The 17,017-nt window shown below is 33.0% G+C and overlaps 2 protein-coding genes, 1 long non-coding RNA gene and 1 pseudogene across 3 annotated transcripts; all 4 read left to right on the forward strand.

Moving 5' to 3' along the window:
• The first annotated feature begins 626 nt into the window (after positions 1-626).
• On the forward strand, positions 627-3,180 carry LOC108830777 (uncharacterized; annotated as a pseudogene).
• Positions 3,181-7,315: 4,135 nt separating this feature from the next.
• On the forward strand, positions 7,316-8,362 carry LOC108830779 (uncharacterized). The gene is made up of 3 exons (XR_001946232.2): positions 7,316-7,530; positions 7,629-7,768; positions 8,028-8,362. It is a non-coding gene; the product is annotated as an uncharacterized LOC108830779 (long non-coding RNA).
• A 360-nt stretch (positions 8,363-8,722) lies between these two features.
• On the forward strand, positions 8,723-9,954 carry LOC130495528 (dolichyl-diphosphooligosaccharide--protein glycosyltransferase 48 kDa subunit-like). The gene is made up of 5 exons (XM_056986932.1): positions 8,723-8,920; positions 9,061-9,249; positions 9,365-9,460; positions 9,552-9,635; positions 9,724-9,954. Exons 1-5 carry the CDS (start codon positions 8,723-8,725, stop codon positions 9,769-9,771), a joined length of 615 nt encoding a protein of 204 aa, XP_056842912.1. The 3' UTR covers positions 9,772-9,954.
• Positions 9,955-12,999: 3,045 nt separating this feature from the next.
• LOC108830780 (calcium uniporter protein 3, mitochondrial) lies at positions 13,000-14,478 on the forward strand. The gene is made up of 2 exons (XM_018604361.2): positions 13,000-13,853; positions 13,972-14,478. The coding sequence occupies exons 1-2, from the start codon at positions 13,326-13,328 to the stop codon at positions 14,404-14,406; spliced, it is 963 nt and encodes a 320-aa protein (XP_018459863.1). The 5' UTR covers positions 13,000-13,325; the 3' UTR covers positions 14,407-14,478.
• The last annotated feature ends 2,539 nt before the right edge of the window (positions 14,479-17,017 follow it).

The raw sequence follows: 17,017 nt of genomic DNA on the forward strand, positions 1-17,017 counted from the left end.
TATAGAATACAAATGAATGCGAGTGTTTACGAGGAACAACGTAAATACTCCACATGTTTCACAATATAAGTACTTCTAACCAATTATAAATAAATATTGTTTAATTAATCGCACAGTATTCAATAAGTAAGAAGTTGCATTGAAATATAATTTCTTTTTATAATTTGAAACATTTTTTTTTGTCTAAAACCACTTATAATATGAAATGAGGGAATATCTTTTTTTTTTCTTTTTGTAATGAAAGTTTTTTTTGGGGGGGATAGATCCACGCTAGATCCAAAATATATAAAAAGGACGCATGGTTGGTGAAAATTGCTCTATCGATATTAGATCATCGTTATCGGGCTATCTTAGAAAAGTCTTTAGCCATTATTTGGCTAAAAATAAATCAAAAAGTCCAATTAAGCAAATGACGTCCTTAGCTTAGATACATTTCTTTTCGTCCTTAAGTGGTACGTGTCATGCTGTGTATGGCCGACGCATCTCTCTTTTTTCGTGTTCGTCGTCTTCGGTTCTCTCTAGCCGGCGAATTTCTCTTGACAAAGCCGATAATCATACCAACGCATCTCCCTCGACGTCGCTTCTCCATAGACCGCACCTCTCTCTTCGTCTTCGCTTCTCTCTCGATGGTTCTTCTCACCTTGATTTCGATCTCTTTGACTGCTGGATGTGATCTGTTCATCAGATACGTGGCGAGGACGTCTGCTTTGGAGTACGAGGATTTTAACTCGGCTAAGTCACGTCTTCTTGAACGTGCTGAGAAGTTTGGTGAAATCTCTTGCAGGGTAAGGTACTTTTTTTTATTTACATCATAATAGAATAGAAGAAGAAGATGTGAAAGGTGTTTACTTTTCAGTTATAAACTGTGTAGCTTCTTTGATTTTGTGGAACTCAATTGTAATTTTGTTTCTGGATTTGAACTTGGATTCGTGGAATTTGTGTTTGTGCTCTAATTTTCATTGTGCTTTGAACTTAAACCAAGCCATTATTGTACCTTACGTTCGTTTTGGTTGGTAACAAAAGGACAATCGCACTTTGTATTGATCTTTGTTTTCTCTTTTGTTCTCTGCCTTATTTTTGTTGTTGTTGTTTTATGTATCAGTTGCAGGATCTACAGAACGAAAGCACATATTTTAGGTTTGATTAAATAGATGCTCTTCCGAGTTTTATGCACAGATTCCTTTTTTCTGTCTTTTTAAATATCCACACTTGTTTGTTCTACTGTGTTCCTATTAGGTACATGTTTTTGTATGCTCTTTGTGTTCCTATTAGGTATGAAGTCATAGCCAGTTAATGTCTTGTGCCTCTTTCATGGTTTGTATATGATGTTATGTGTCTCTGATACATTTTGGTGTTTGTGATCTATGTAATGTTGTCATTAGGTCTATTTCTCTTATGATTTTGTAATATTAGTAGACTCTCTCAATGGACCGTTTCCATGAATTATAGAGGGAAGGCCGGATGGAACATGAGTTTTGTTATCAAATGAGCTATCGAAACTCGACGTTCCTGTGAAGCTGCTGCTTGATTCAGCTGTGGCGTATAGCATGGACGAGGTGGACATGGTGTTTGTGGGAGCAGATGGAGTTGTAGAAAGTGGCGGTGTTATCAACATGATGGGAACTTATCAGATAGCGCTAGTCGCGCACAGTATGAACAAGCCGGTCTATGTTGCAGCCGAGAGTTACAAGGTAATTTTGATTAGAGCGAGAGAGAGTCTAGTTAATGATAATGAAAGCTGTTTTGTGTATGGATGTTTGTTATGTTCATTTCATTTAAGAGAAAAAATGACCATGAATGTTTGTAGTTCTTAAATATATAGTATTTGGCCTTTTGTTTAAGATACAACACAAGTCCCACTAATAATCTATAAATTTAGGAAAGTCCTTAGCTTTGATTCTAAACTTAAAAATATTAATAAAATATGCTAAAGACATTAAAAAATTCCATTAATAATGTTGCTCTTACATCGTTTGACTTCAGAAGTTTCCTTTCATATATAACAAACTTTTTAAACCCTCCCCAAAAAAACATTTGACGGGGTAACGACTCGGTATGGAAATACCTTCAAAGTTGAGGCTACAAAAATAGCAATCATCAGGCAATGCATGTTTATTTATGTTCGATATAACTAACTTGATCGTTAGTCACATTTACAACATTATCACACAAAAGCTGAATATATATAGACATAAAACATAAGAAAATCACCCAAAAAGGCAAAGCTACATGCACTACCTTAATTTTGTACTCAAGTCTTAGCCATTAAGCGATATATGTGGTTTTGATAGACTTAAGAACGTCCTTATCAATGGTGCGAAGAAGGGTTCTCAAAAATTAATTAATTACTAAAACCATCTAACTCTTAAAATTGTATTATGTATATAATACATATTTTACGAGCTTCAATGGAAAGAACCTCTATTGAAGATGTTCTAATTAAAATAAAAATGGCTAATAAAGTTCTAAAAGTATGATTAATCTGAAATTTTTAGGATGGAAAACTGTTTCTTAATTTTTAACTAAAAAAGTTTTAAAGTCTTTATTTAAGAACCGATCTTAACTTTTTAGTTAAAAGTTAAGAAACAATTCTTAATCTAAAAACTCCACATTAAATTTCCTGAGTTAATTATACTCTAATATCTATTACTATAAAGAAATCATGTTTCTCTCCTGGTGACACGTCAGATTCCAGGTCACAAATTCGTTGATCCTGACGTTGACATGTGTCCTATTTGCAAAGTGCAGCATTTCATTAAATTTATTTTGTCATGGGCTTCGTTGTTGGGCTTGAAAGTAGAAGGTATATTTGGCCCAGTTAGATTGTTCTGCGCTCCAATCCTAATTTTGTTTAACTGAAAAAAAAAACCGTCTCTCTTCTGCGTCAACGGCGACGAGTTGACGTTTTTGCTTCTCCCTACTATATGAAACGGTCCGAGTTATGGGTTTGTGTTAACTCCCATTGATACACTCTCCCACTATGTAGTCTTCAATGCTTTGTTTTGATCTGTAAGGCGGTGTCTCTAACCCTATAAAAGGTAACTTTACTTTCTGTAGATCATCATCATCATCTGTACTCTTGATTTTGCATACGTTTGTTGATTTTTTTGTATTGTTCATGTTTTGCAGTCACCATTTCCTTTTTTGCCGTCAATCATCGTCGCTCCTCTAACCGGTTAGTTTCTTCTTCTCTTAGTGTAGCACAATGTGATGTATTCTTAATATATACTGAAATTATGATTGTGTTTCGTGTTTCAATTAGATTGCATGTTACCCTAGATTGAGAAACTCGACTTTGTGTTTTAGATGAGCAGTAAGGGTTTCTTCACTTGGTTCAAAGTATATGGCTGCTTCAGTTTCAATAAGACTTATTCTCACTGTTGGATCCTTTGAAGATCTAGGACGCATAAGACTTATGGCTGCTTCTTATGTGTTCTATTTATCATGCGTTGTGTTACACCGACGAAGTTAGTAAACAAAGTCATAACTTCAAAATAGATCTTTAATTTGTTTTTTTTTTTTTGTAACAAGATCTTTAATTTGTTTATCAGTGCGACTTTGTTCGGTGGAATTCTTGCTGTTCCAAAATTTTAGTAAACAAAAAAGAAAAAGATTATACAGAGTAATGGAGATGTCTTTTTTTTCAAATTAATGGAGACATCTTCTTATTACAGTACTAGGGTTAATGTGTTGTTTCTAACGTATGATATAGCATTGCTGGATCAAGACTTCTTTTCTCAGAATGCCACGCAGTATGGTGTATACTTGATGAACTCAAATACTAAAGAATCCCAACAGTGTTGCTTCACTAGGAAAATTCATCGACTTTTGAACTCTGATATCAAAATCTGTCCATTACAAACTTACTTTAGTCATTTTATAACAGGGCTAGAATTTTTATTTTTTGCGAGCTGGTCTATTGGTGGACTTGAAAATGAAGTATCGTTCTGATCTTTATTGTTATAATTTTATGAACCTATTTTACTCAAAACATTCTCTTTTAAAACAACAAGTAAAAAAGAATTAATATTAGTTTGTTTACTCAATAACGGTGGTAACTATTTTTCATACTCGGATTATGGATTATTCGCACCGTAACTGACTTGACAAGCACGCAAAACAACAATAATGATAGTCTTCTGTTCCACCAAATATGCTTAGTATGTCAAAATGCAACACAAAAAATAAAAGAATATTATGTATTTGTATTCATCAATACTTTTAAAACAAATACATATCAAATAAATCAACGCAAGTGGTACATACCTCACAAAATATAATCAATACAGCAGAAATTATTTTGACATAATTATAAAAGTAATAATTTTAGAAAACAAAGTAACTAATTAGTACATCCATAATATTGTTAGGTTTAAAAAATAATTCATTCGCAAATTCTGATAGAAAGAAATATATATAAATAAAAATTCAAAAGTAAAATCGTTTTAGTATTTCCTAAGTGTTGTTTGAAAATTAATATTTAGTTTACTGTAAGCAATATATATATATCAAAGATATTCTATTTAAATATTTAATTATATTTATATATTATGTATTTAATGTAAACGATATATATATATATATTAAAAAGATATTTTCTGCATGATTTTAAAATCATTTGCATTTTGTTATAGAAATTTAAACTCAATCACAAATTTCTCAATGTGAACTAAAAATATTCAATTACAATGACATGTACAAAATTTAACTAATATGTATATTTTATATGATAAAAATTTATATTATATGTTTACTTAATTGTTGAAATTGTTTTAAAATTCACATCCCGTCCGTAGGGCGGGCCGACCCTAGTCCACTTAATAAGAGCATCAGCAGCAACGAGAGATCATGTGCGTTTCTCTACAATAATAAAATAATAACAGTTGTTTCTGTAATTATTTTTAATTTATCATTTTAATACCTTACCAATAAATGAGTTACATTTGTAGAAACGTTTTTACTGTTGCAAGTTCTAGTGTCTTTATGACAAAACGTTTCTCAAATTTTTGGTATTCTTTCTCCTATTATTGTTTAGTTTATTAATTTTTTGAGGAAGAAACTCACCTGAAAATGATCACTGCGCATGTTCTAAATTCTCTTTTCAAATTTTATTGGATGTGTATTAGAATCTCATCAATCATTTTTATTTTAATTAGAAACTAATCAATTTTGAAAACTCTCTTCACGTATCATTGATGGAGTCGCTCTTATATGGGTGGATATGTGTGTAAAGTAATTTAGTTTAATTGCAATTGTAATGTATGGATCGTTTAAAATTTATATATGGATAAGATTTGGAGTTCCCGTAGGTTTGTTTACTCTTGTCTTAATATGGGATTAAATACAAGTCGTAATAAATATGAGATAGCTAGGGATTCAAACCCAAATGTCAGATTCTAGTTTGAAAGTAACGATAAAATCATACAGTCGTTAATTAACTAGGGTTCATTTTTCTTATATATATTCATTTAGTTATGTACATTTGGGGGGGGGGGGGGGGAAGAAAGAGAAAAAATAATTATGGTTCAATAGGAAAGAAGATGCGCATATGGGGCGGGATAGATTCCTTTTATCATATGCTTTTGAGTTGGGACTTACGATTTATTTGTCCTTTTTAGTTATATAATAATGTATGTTAATAAACTAATCCGAATTAATCATCACTAAAGCAAATGATTAAAAGAATTAAATGTCATGTTTATCCCAACATTTGCCTTCCTTGTTTCCCGTACTTCCAACTCTCTCAGTGCTTCGCGTAACAGATAGATAAGTAGGTAGAAAGATTCCATACGTTTTTGCTTTCTTTTAATTAATCAAAAGCTTATCAATCAACACACTCGTACTATAATCCTATTATAATTCTGATTGTGCTGGCGACTGATTAGCGCTAATAAACTTATTCAGCAAGATTATTTTGAGGCAAGTGCTGCAAGAATGGACAACTTAACCTAAATATCCAAAACCAAGATATACAAGATTCGATCTGTAGTTTTGCATACATTAAATTCTTTTAAATTTAGATTAATTCACATCTGTCCATGTTAATAGCAAAACTAAAAGCAATCTGATGGTTCAGCAATCTTTATAGAAAAGGCGAATGTCACAACCTTAAACCTCCTTAATGGCTGAAATTGACCAGTAGCTGCCCTTAAGTTTTGTTTTTACAACAGTAGTTGCCCCTAAGTTATGCCACGATTTAGGGGTGGTTAATTAATTAGTGCCCAATGTAAACTTATCGGAAACCCAAAGAATGCTCTATTGGCCTGACTTGGTTAAAGTTAAAACAATCGAATAAATAATAACCGAGACTCAGTCAAAGTTAACCAACCGGCAACCCCACTGTTACTAATTTACTATAGTTAGTCGGATGTTAAATAAGATAAAATACGGACAAAAAGTCAGATTGCAGGCTTTTACTATATATTTATAACAAAAATCTCGGAGTTGAATATAAATTACAGTCGTTTTCGCTATTATTCTATATGTAATCTATTTAAGCAACTGCAGAATCGGGTTTATAAGTATTGAGACTTGCATATATAGTCTAGAAAATACTTTTTAATCATAGAATTAATTCAGTATGAATAAAAAATTTGGTAGTAGTTTTTTATTTATCATTTTTATGTTTGGAAACGTTGTCTATTACCGTAAAGTTTAATTAAAGCTACTAAACATCACCAATAAAAAAAATAAAATAAAGTGTTATCAACTTTGCGGTGATTAAGATACTAGGAAAAGATTATAATACTGATTTAGATATAAACATAAACGATTAGTATAAAGAGAGCCGTACTAAAATTAACAAGTCACATGGATCCTCATTGTATATCAACATTAATCCAAACTGTATTCTCGTACAAAACTAGAGAACTTGGTACGTGCTGTGCTGGATCAGATTTAAGACCATCATTATTGGTGTCCACTCTCTTTTCCTTAACTAAGGGCTTTCTTCTTTTTTTTTTTTTTTGTTCGGTAGAGAGTAAGGGCACGCCTTTAAATAAGGGTTTTCTCATTCTCTTTCTTCTCGGTCCCCGCATTATTCCTCTTAAGGGCTTTGCTAAGGTGTGCCCAATATTGATGCTCTAAGAACATGTCTCCTAGCGCAGATAAGAGTTGTCGGAATAAAAAGAAGCGGGTGTTTGTTTAATCCAACAACACTGGAGTGGGCTTTCGTTGAATTCTATGGGGTGTTTGTTTCTTTGACATTGTTGGTCCGCTTCCTGATATATGGGCCGCGCAAAATTGGCCTTGGGGCCCAAATATGAGTTCCGCGCCTTTTAATGTTTCGAAATTTTTGAAACGTCGTCGTTTATGTCAGTGATCGTCAACGCCTCCACGTCGGGTCTGCTTCTTCTCTCCTCTCCTTATTGCTTCTGCCGTTGCTTAGCTTGTCATTCTCGGGTGGATAGTCCGAGGGATCGGCGGGTTCTGGTTCTTCTGGAGGATCTTCAGTTAAATCATCTCATTCTAGATTTCAAGTTAGCAGAAGATTCGAAGCTCGCGCGCGCTTCAACGATACGGCCAGTACTTGTACGATGAGCTCATAACCTGATCGCTATGTATATACTATAAAGGATTTGATATATAATATATATATATATATTTTTTTTTAATTTGCTTGAGTATAGGGTATGGAGGAGGATGATTGGATTCGAAAGCGAAAGCTGATTTTGTTGTTTGGGGTGGTGACTTGATCTTATCGGCGGATACTTGAGCACCTCATCTGATTCGAGGGATTGCCACAGAGTGTGGGGTTGATTTCGATGAGGTTCGTCTCTCATTGGAACAAAATGCGATATATATATATATATATATATATATAGAGAGAGAGAGAGAGAGGAGAGAGAGAGAGAGAGAGAGAGAGAGAGAGAGAGAGAGAGAGAGAGATGAGAGAGAGGAGAGAGATGAGAGAGAGAGAGAGAGAGAGAGAGAGAGAGAGAGAGAGTATTTCTGATTGTTTGTTTAATTAATCACCACTTTAACCTTCATGGATACATTCCTCACCTATCATTTGTGCCGGCTGGTAGTCTTGTACACCACAGGGTTGGAGAAGCAGATGAGCCAGCAATATATATATAGGATAAAGGATGATCTGGTATGGTATGGTTTCTACATCTTCCGACTCTCCCAAAGTTTCCTATCCTTAGGTGATATAATACCCGGGTGAATCTGCGCGGCAACGGCAAGCTTATAATGTGGCCTTTTTTTTTTTTTTGTGCAAACATATTCTCCATTACTTAAACTTGAGAAATCCTACAATAATTCAGAGCTTTTACAGCTCCATTATCATTACAAACTGCCAACTTGGTGGCTAAACAAGAGATTAAAATACTTAAGATAGATAAATCACATAACTTCAATTGCCAAGCTTCATGAAAGATCTTGTAGAGACCAATGTGATTGTTGGACGAGATTTGTAGCATCACAAACGGTGTGAGCAACTCGAACTGGTTATAGAGCTCAAACTGATTGGTTGAGTTCGTTGAAGACTCCGTATATAGAAGGGATGTGATGGTAAGTATCTCTCCATGAAGGAGGAGAATGGTGAAAGCGATCTCTCCCACCCTCGGTGGGAGGAAGTTGATATAAACTTTTCCAAAAAGGATAGGTCTATGAGGCTTAATCTTTCAAGCTTCCCTAAGCCATGATTAAAGAAGTTAGCTTTGGACAACAGATGCACATTGTAAGCTCATGACAATAGCTGTTTACAGAGACACTTCGAATGTCTTGTGAGGACACTAAAAGAAGTCCCAATAGAGGAGGAAGCAGTTTCTTCACACCGGCGGACAGAGAGATGGGTTTGAGACCAAATTCCGAGGGAACGAGCGTTGATTCCAGGCAAGGACTTCCAATTCCAGCATTACCGGTGATGAAGCTGTGGAGATTTGATGGAACCAAAGCCGAGCCTTTGGTCGCTGTGGTCTAACAAACTGATATAGAGGGAGCAATTGTCGGTGTGAGCAGAGCCACAAAGGAACTCAGTTACGGCAAGATCTAAAGCAAGGTTACTGGGGCTTTTGCCGTCACGCCATAATAAGTTTGAGTAGTTCTTCCCCGTAGGGAGAGTGGTCGTCGAACAGAGGGTCGATGATGGTGGTACATACCGGTGAAATAGTAGATCTGTCCAAAGGGAAGACCATAAGAAAGAGAAGCCCACAGAGCTGGGAACCGTATGTAGCTGATGATGTGCACGTTCAGTTTTACATGATGAGCCCATATATGCTGAAAACCTTGTCAACTGACAAGAAGGTGGCTTAATTTCCGAGCTTTTAAAACACAAGAGTCTTCTCTTTTCTTTCTTTTCTTGGGGATTTAAGTTTCTTTCATCAATAGAAGTTTGAACTCAGACTGCTTACTTTTGCAGGGTATGTTTCATACATCTTCCACGGTTCCTGATGTGTTCCAATTTAAGGTTGAATACGAAAAGCTCGGCTACACAACATTATCTCTTTCGAAGCAGGTTAGTAACTATCTCTTTTCCTGACTTTCTACACAAAAGACTTGTGACAGTAAAAATAATAATGAGGATACATATATATGTATATATGCAGATTCCTGTGAGGCCTTACAGACATAATGAGTATGAGACATTTATTCCAACTGCGTATCCTTATTATAGAGCCTGCTTTTCCACTGTAAACTACCCCATACTTCCCTTTTCTCTTTTTTGTTTTCCACACACACACAACTGATAAAACTTAGCTTTTGTGTGTTTAAATGCAGATGGCTGGTTTCTTTGTCTTCAGCTTCGTCTATCTCTACCATAATTAGAAAATGCCTTAAATTAGTTCTCCAGTCTCATAAAGTAACCCAGCCTCTTCATATTTAGACGAGAAAAATGTAAACATTTGAATTTTGAGTCCTCTATTATTTCGCGAACAAGCTTTAGTCAAACACTTTTTAACCTTTGTTTTGTTCTTCAGCTATTTTATGTTAGCGGTAATTTTACAACCTTTTTCTGCTTTCTTTTCCCCCTTGGTAGAAATACAAGTATGACCGAGACAAGTCACTCACTCACTGCAATCAGCTATACTTTTCCATACTCGTCCAATTCAACGAATACAATAATAAACACAATTTATAAAATTATGAATGATAAATACTAAATAGTAATTACTATAAAGAATATAATTTTATATACAAACATAAGCATATATAGAAAATCAACAAATTATATGTTACATAAATCAAATATATTTTATACGTTTCAAATTATTATAAAACTAAAATAAATATTAATAAAGACCGCGCTAGACAATTAAATTTATACTACAGTATATACAATTTGATTAATAAACTATTAAGAGTGTTCATATTTTATAAATCATCAATCACAATATGCCAAATCATAAATTTACTTACAATTTGTAGAAAAGTTAATACTTATAGTTTTCAAACACATCCCTAGGTTTAAACCTTGGCACGAATCATATATCCGAAAAAATTGTAGTATATATGATCTATTCAGCCTCAAATGATTTTTTATATTTATAATCCGATTCTATTTGGAAATTTTTACAGAGTTCTTTTAAGTATTCAAGAATTATTTGATTCAATATGTTAATTTTATTTAAAATACAATACAATAAAATAAAAATAATATATAACATTAAAATTAAATAATTAAACCTTCATAATATCATAATAAAATGAAAATAATAATATCATAGCAACAAACTAACACCTTAAACAAAAATTGTAAAGCAAAACCAAAATATTCAATTTAACAACCCTAATAAGGAAATTCTTATGTTAACATTTAGTTCATCATAAATATTAAATTGGATATTCAATACCCCAAAATAAAAATTTGAAAAAATTAATTTAAAATAAAAGTTAACCAAATTTATTTCATAAAATATGTATAGATATCATGGTTTGTATTACATATCTATAAAATAGTAGAGTATCAGATATTTGATTTATAAAAAATATTTGTGATTTTTTTTGTTTTTATAGATATCATCATTTTTTGGAATCAAGGTTTTAGGGATAATAGGACTTTTTGGATCAAAACGAAATGAACAATGAATCGGATCAAATGTAACGGATAATGTCCAACCCTACTTAGATTATATTTCCAATTCGGTACTCGGGAGTCGGGAGTCTCACGGAAAGGGAACTTGTAAAACAATTAGCAATGAAGGTCGTTTGAGAAGGTTGTTCACTCAAGACTATAGGCCTACTATACAATAGTTTGTCCATTTGAAATATTTTAAATAACTGATTATCCACCTAAAGATAGTGTATCATCCATCATAACATCATTCATCATATACTGTGTTTACCCTCCTGAAAACGCAGGGAAAAGAATCGGTTAATTGGTTATAAAAATAAAAATATTATAAAAATTAAGGGTCAAGAAACGGGAGAGTGGGTGGGTGAATAAAAACAGTAACGTTCGCTCAACTGGGGAAGGTAGCTTCGTAAAAAGCAAAGAATCAACCCTTCCTTGTTATTTACACATAAACAATGACCCCACAAGAAATTTAAACTAGTTGGATCCTCACAAAACAAAACAAAAAAGCAAAGAAACCCTCCTTAGATATCAACTCCCCAACACTCTCATGCACACACACTCAGATTCCAAACTCTCCTCTTGCGTTTACGTGGCAACTTGTTTACGTCTGTCCTCATTCATTTATTAGCTACTCAACTGCTCCTCCTTTCTCACATTTCCCGTGTATCCCCTTCTTCTTTTTTTGGGGGGTTAAATTGTGAGATTCTCCGACGACACGCACAGGTCAATTTGTTCTCAAACACACACGTACCTTAGTTTTACATTAAAGTGGCCCGAAATAATTATTCGATGAACTATGTGATATACTCTTTTTTTTTTTTTGATATACTCTAGTTTCTTATAAACACTCTTCTTGCTATAAACTGCAATATTTACGAATATATTACATTTAACAATGTTGCTCTTAAACATACATATGCCTTCCACTAGGATTTTTTTTTTGTTGTAAAGATGATGACTGCATATTCTCGAACAAATACATTATTACGTTAGGAATATGTTCTCTCGTGTCTTCGTAATCCAACTACTGGAATATTCTTCCTTTGCTTAATGTTTGAAAAAGAACTCACCGATTTTTTTTAAATAAACATACAATTATACAGAAATGATGCTTGCACTTATCTAAATCTAAGTGTTATGGGACACCGCATTCTAAAGGATAATGCACATTTTTCTACTCAAAATTTCGTTTTAGAGTATTGAAGAGATTTCGTATAATTATAATTAAGGGTTTTAATTTGATTTAGATGAATATTTTAGTAGTTCTTGGAAGACTTCGCGTGTCAGCAATATTTTATTTTTCTCCCAATATCGAACGGCAATGCGTGGCCACTCATTTATGACGTTGGAAGCTTTAGCTAAAAGCCTTAAACCGATATAAAAACATTTTCATTCATGGCATACTCTTTCATTTGCAAAATTTTCTGTTAAGTATCTCATTTGTATAAATATAAATATTTAATTTAATTTTAGTTATACTATTAAAATTTAATGTAAAATGAAAACATTTAGAATAAACACATGTGTCAGAAAGATAAAATTTTAAAGTTTATCAGATAATCTTTTAATCATATTTTGTACTATTTTTTACTTTGTTTAATCATAAGATATCTATTAGAATATTACAAACGTGTTGCTCTAATGTAATTCCCATGACAAAACGATTTAATCCTCAATTTATTGTGCTCTCATGGGAGAATTTGCTCAATTTAATTATCCAAACTCGCCCAAACGAGGATTTTTTTCTTTTCTTTTTCATCTAAATAATTTCGAGTTGATGTGCATTTTAATCATGTATATTATCATTACTATGCATGCATGCTTTTTAAAAAAATGCGAATGAAATCCTTCGTTCGTCAATGATTTATAATTTAAAAATATCAGAGATGTCTATCGAGTGTATTCACACCAAGGAATAAACCAAATGCATTATTGCACTAATAGGTAATCAAATATTAGATGGTCCTATCCTATCTATTCGTTTTGCTTTGTCAGCAATCGATGCGTTTATTAGGCACGTTAATTAAAATAGAGTATATAGTTAGCTGTATTATAACTAACGTCTTTAATAAGGCGAGAAATAGATAAGCAACGTCTATGTGTAATTCGTGTGTTAAAATATATATGGCGCGATAAAGATACTGTTGCTTCCCGTTTGTTTGCGTCATTGTTCTGAGCCAACGATGATACCTATAAAAGGAAGCTCAAGTCTTCAGTTTCAATCTCAGACCAAAACACAGAGCCTGTTTTCTCTCTGTTCTGTCTCTCCCTGAAACCAAACCGTAGGTAGCTTTAGAGATCGACGATGTCCTCGAAGAAAACACTTGTTCGAAATCTCTTCAACACTTCCAAAACATATTCCCGGATCTCGGGTGTTACCCGAATGCGTCCTCCGACCAAACCCGGGACTACTCCTGACGCCGGAGATTCTGGAATCCGCCGGAGATTTCTCCACAAGAGGGCCTTTTCCTTGCCGGAGATTGTTCCAAGAGGGGGTAATCTGATGGAGAAACTCAGGGAGCTGAGTTTATCGAACAATCGGCTTCGCCTTGATGAGATGTTACCGGCGCCGACGCCGGAGAAAACATCTCCGGGAAGTTTTCCGGCGGTTACGGTGGATGACGTGAAGAAGCTTATGAGAGCAGCGGAAATGGAGAAGGTGAAATCGAAGCTGAGAGAGACTGGAAAAAACTGGGTTCCGTTGCCGGAGTTTGTCCGATTATGCGGAGAAAACAGTTCGGATCCTGAACAAGGTAACCGGGTCGCGAATATGCTCGACGAAGCTGGAAACGTCATCGTTTTGGGAAATTTCGTCTGCCTTAAACCCGAAGAGGTAATTTTCTAAGCATGCATGCATGCATTTCCACACACAATTACAATAAAATTGCTGATGACCAAAAAAGGCAAAAATTAAATATCTAATGTTTTTTTCTCCCCTTAATTTTGTATAGCTAACAAGCGCCGTGGCTGGTCTTATTCCGACAAATGAACCTACTGGCGACCCCGCGACAAGACAAGAGTTCGAACAACTTGAGATTATAAAATCAGATATCGACAAAAGAGCGGACGATATGGTACGGCGAGAATTAAGGGCTGGACTAGGCTTTGTTGTGGCCCAAACGATAGGATTTTTCAGGTTGACGTTTTGGGAACTGTCATGGGACGTGATGGAGCCCATATGCTACTACGTAAGTTCGACGTATTTCATGGCTGGTTATGCCTTCTTCATCCGAACCGCAAAGGAACCTACCTTCCAAGGGTTTTACAAAAGCCGGTTCCAGACCAAGCAGAAACGGTTGATTGAAATGCTTGATTTCGATATCGACCGCTTTACCAAGCTACAGAAGATGCATCGTCCAGACTTTACTAAATCTGGTCGTTTTTGATCGTAATATTTTTTGTTGGTTAGTTATCTTCTTATTCGGATATTAATTACAAGTATAAACGTCTAAAAGTTTTATAGAGATTATTAAATAAACTATAGAAGGATCCAGTGGCGGAGGCAGAAAAAATTATTATTGGGGACAGGCATAGACAAAGGTATGGGGAAAAAAATATGAATGGGGCATAATATAAATTTGGCTTTAAATTACACTAAATTTTTTAATCTTATTGGGTTCATTGCCCCCATGTTGTTGCATGTGCTTCCGCCACAAGGATCTTTCTTTTTCTCAAAATACACTTGGTCTGCACAGAGAGACTTGTAGTCTCTTGGAGATATATAAACTAGAAGAGTATAAACTTCAATATATAGAATATTTACCGAAAACTCAATACTTTTGAAGGGGTAAACCCACGGATTTTGAAAAAATTTCAAAAATATGAAAATCTGGTTTTAGTGTATAGTTTCATCGAGCACTGACATAAAATGATGGTAAAAGAATTTACAACATCTGTTGTCTCCGTTTATCTAGATAATGAAGATTTTATAATGTTAATTCCACTAATCTAGGCAGTATATGAAATTTTAGTAAACTAAATATTAAAAAATTAGAAAGACTCCAATATACCATGAATGGTAGTTTAGAATATATTAATTCAAATGTAGAATGTGGTTTGAAAATTTTAAACTAAAGTGAACAGTATAAACTTCAGTATATAGAGATTTTACCGAAAACTCAATATTTTTGAAGGTAACACCCACAGATTTTGAATTTTTTCAAAAATATGAAAATCTGATATTAGTATATAGTTTCATCGATCACAGACATAAGATGTTGGTCAAAGATTTTAGAACCTCTGCTGTCTACGTTTCTCTAGATAATGAAGATTTTATAAAGCTAATTCCATTAATCTAGACGGTATATATGAAATTTTACTAAACCAAATATTTAAAAATTATAATGATTCCTATATACCACGAAAGAAAGTTTAGAATACATTAATTCAAATGTAGAATGTGGTTTGAAAATTTTAAACAAAGTGAAGAGTATAAACTTCAGTATATAGAGCATTTACAGAAAACTCAATATTTTTGAAGGGGTTAACCCACGGATTTTGAAAAAAACTCAAAAATATGAAAATCTGGTTTTAGTGTAATGTTTCATCGAGAAATGACATAAGATGCTGATCAAAGAGTTTAAAACCTCTGTTGTCTCCGTTTCTCTAGATAATAAAATTTTTATAAAGCTAATTCCATTGATTTAGGCAGTATGTTAAATTTTACTAAACTAAACATTAAAAAATTACAATGATTCATATATAACATGAAAGTTAGTTTAGAATACATTAATTCAAATGTAGAATGTGGTTTGAAATTTTGAAACTAAAGTGAAGAGTATAAACTTCAGTATATAGAGTATTTACCGAAAACTCAAATTTTTTGAAGGGGTTAACATATGGATTTTCAAAAAAAAAAACAAAAATATGAAAATCTGATTTTGGTGTATAGTTTCATCGATCACTGACCTAAGATGATGGTCAAGCCCAATATTAAACAATTATGATGATTCCTATATACCATGAAAGATAGTTTAGAATAAATTAATTCAAATGTAGAATGTGGTATGAATTTTTTAAACAAAAGTTAAGAGTATAAACTTCAGTATATAGTGTATTTACCGAAAACTCAAAATATTTAAAGGGGTTAACCCACGGATTTTGAAAAAAATCAAAATATGAAAATCTAGTTTTAGTGTATAGTTTCATCGAGCACTGACATAAGATGATGGTCAAAGAGTTTAGAACCTCTGTTGTCTCTGTTTCTCTAGATACTTAAAATTTTACAATGATAATTCCACTAATTTAGGCAGTATATAAAATTTAAAAAAACTAAATATTAAAAAATTATAATGATTCCTATATACAATGAAAGATAGTTTAGAATACATTAATTAAGAGGTAGAATGTGGTTTGAAATTTTATAACTAAATTTAAGAGTATAAACTTCAGTATATAGAGTATTTACCGAAAACTCAATATTTTTGAAGGGGGTAACCCACAGATTTTGAAAAAAATTCAAAAATATGAAAATTTGGTTTTATTGTATTGTTTCATCGAGCACTGACATAACATGATCTTCAAAGAGTTTAGAACCTCTGTTGTCTCCGTTTCTCTAGATAATTAATATTTTACAATGCTAAATCAACTAATTTAGGCATATATGAAATTTTAATAAACTAAATATTAAAAAATAGAATGATTCCTATAAACCATGAAAGGTAGTTTAGAATAAATTATTTCAAATGTAGAATGTGGTTTGAAATTTTTAAACTAAATTTAAGAGTATAAACTTCAGTATATAGAACATTTACCGAAAACTCAAAATTTTTGAAGTGGTTAACCCAAGCATTTTGAAAAAAATTCAAAAATATGAAAATCTGATTTTAGTAAATAATTTCATCGAGCACTGAAATAAGATGATGGTCAAAGAGTTTAGAACCTCTGTTGTCTCTATTTCATGGTATAATGAAGATTTTATAATTCTAACTCCACTAATCTAAGCAGTATATGAAATTTTAGTAAACTAAATACTAAAAAATAGAATGATTCCTATAT

The sequence above is a fragment of the Raphanus sativus genome, chromosome 6 (genome assembly GCF_000801105.2).
Source record: "Raphanus sativus cultivar WK10039 chromosome 6, ASM80110v3, whole genome shotgun sequence".
In the NCBI taxonomy this organism is placed as follows: domain Eukaryota; kingdom Viridiplantae; phylum Streptophyta; class Magnoliopsida; order Brassicales; family Brassicaceae; genus Raphanus; species Raphanus sativus.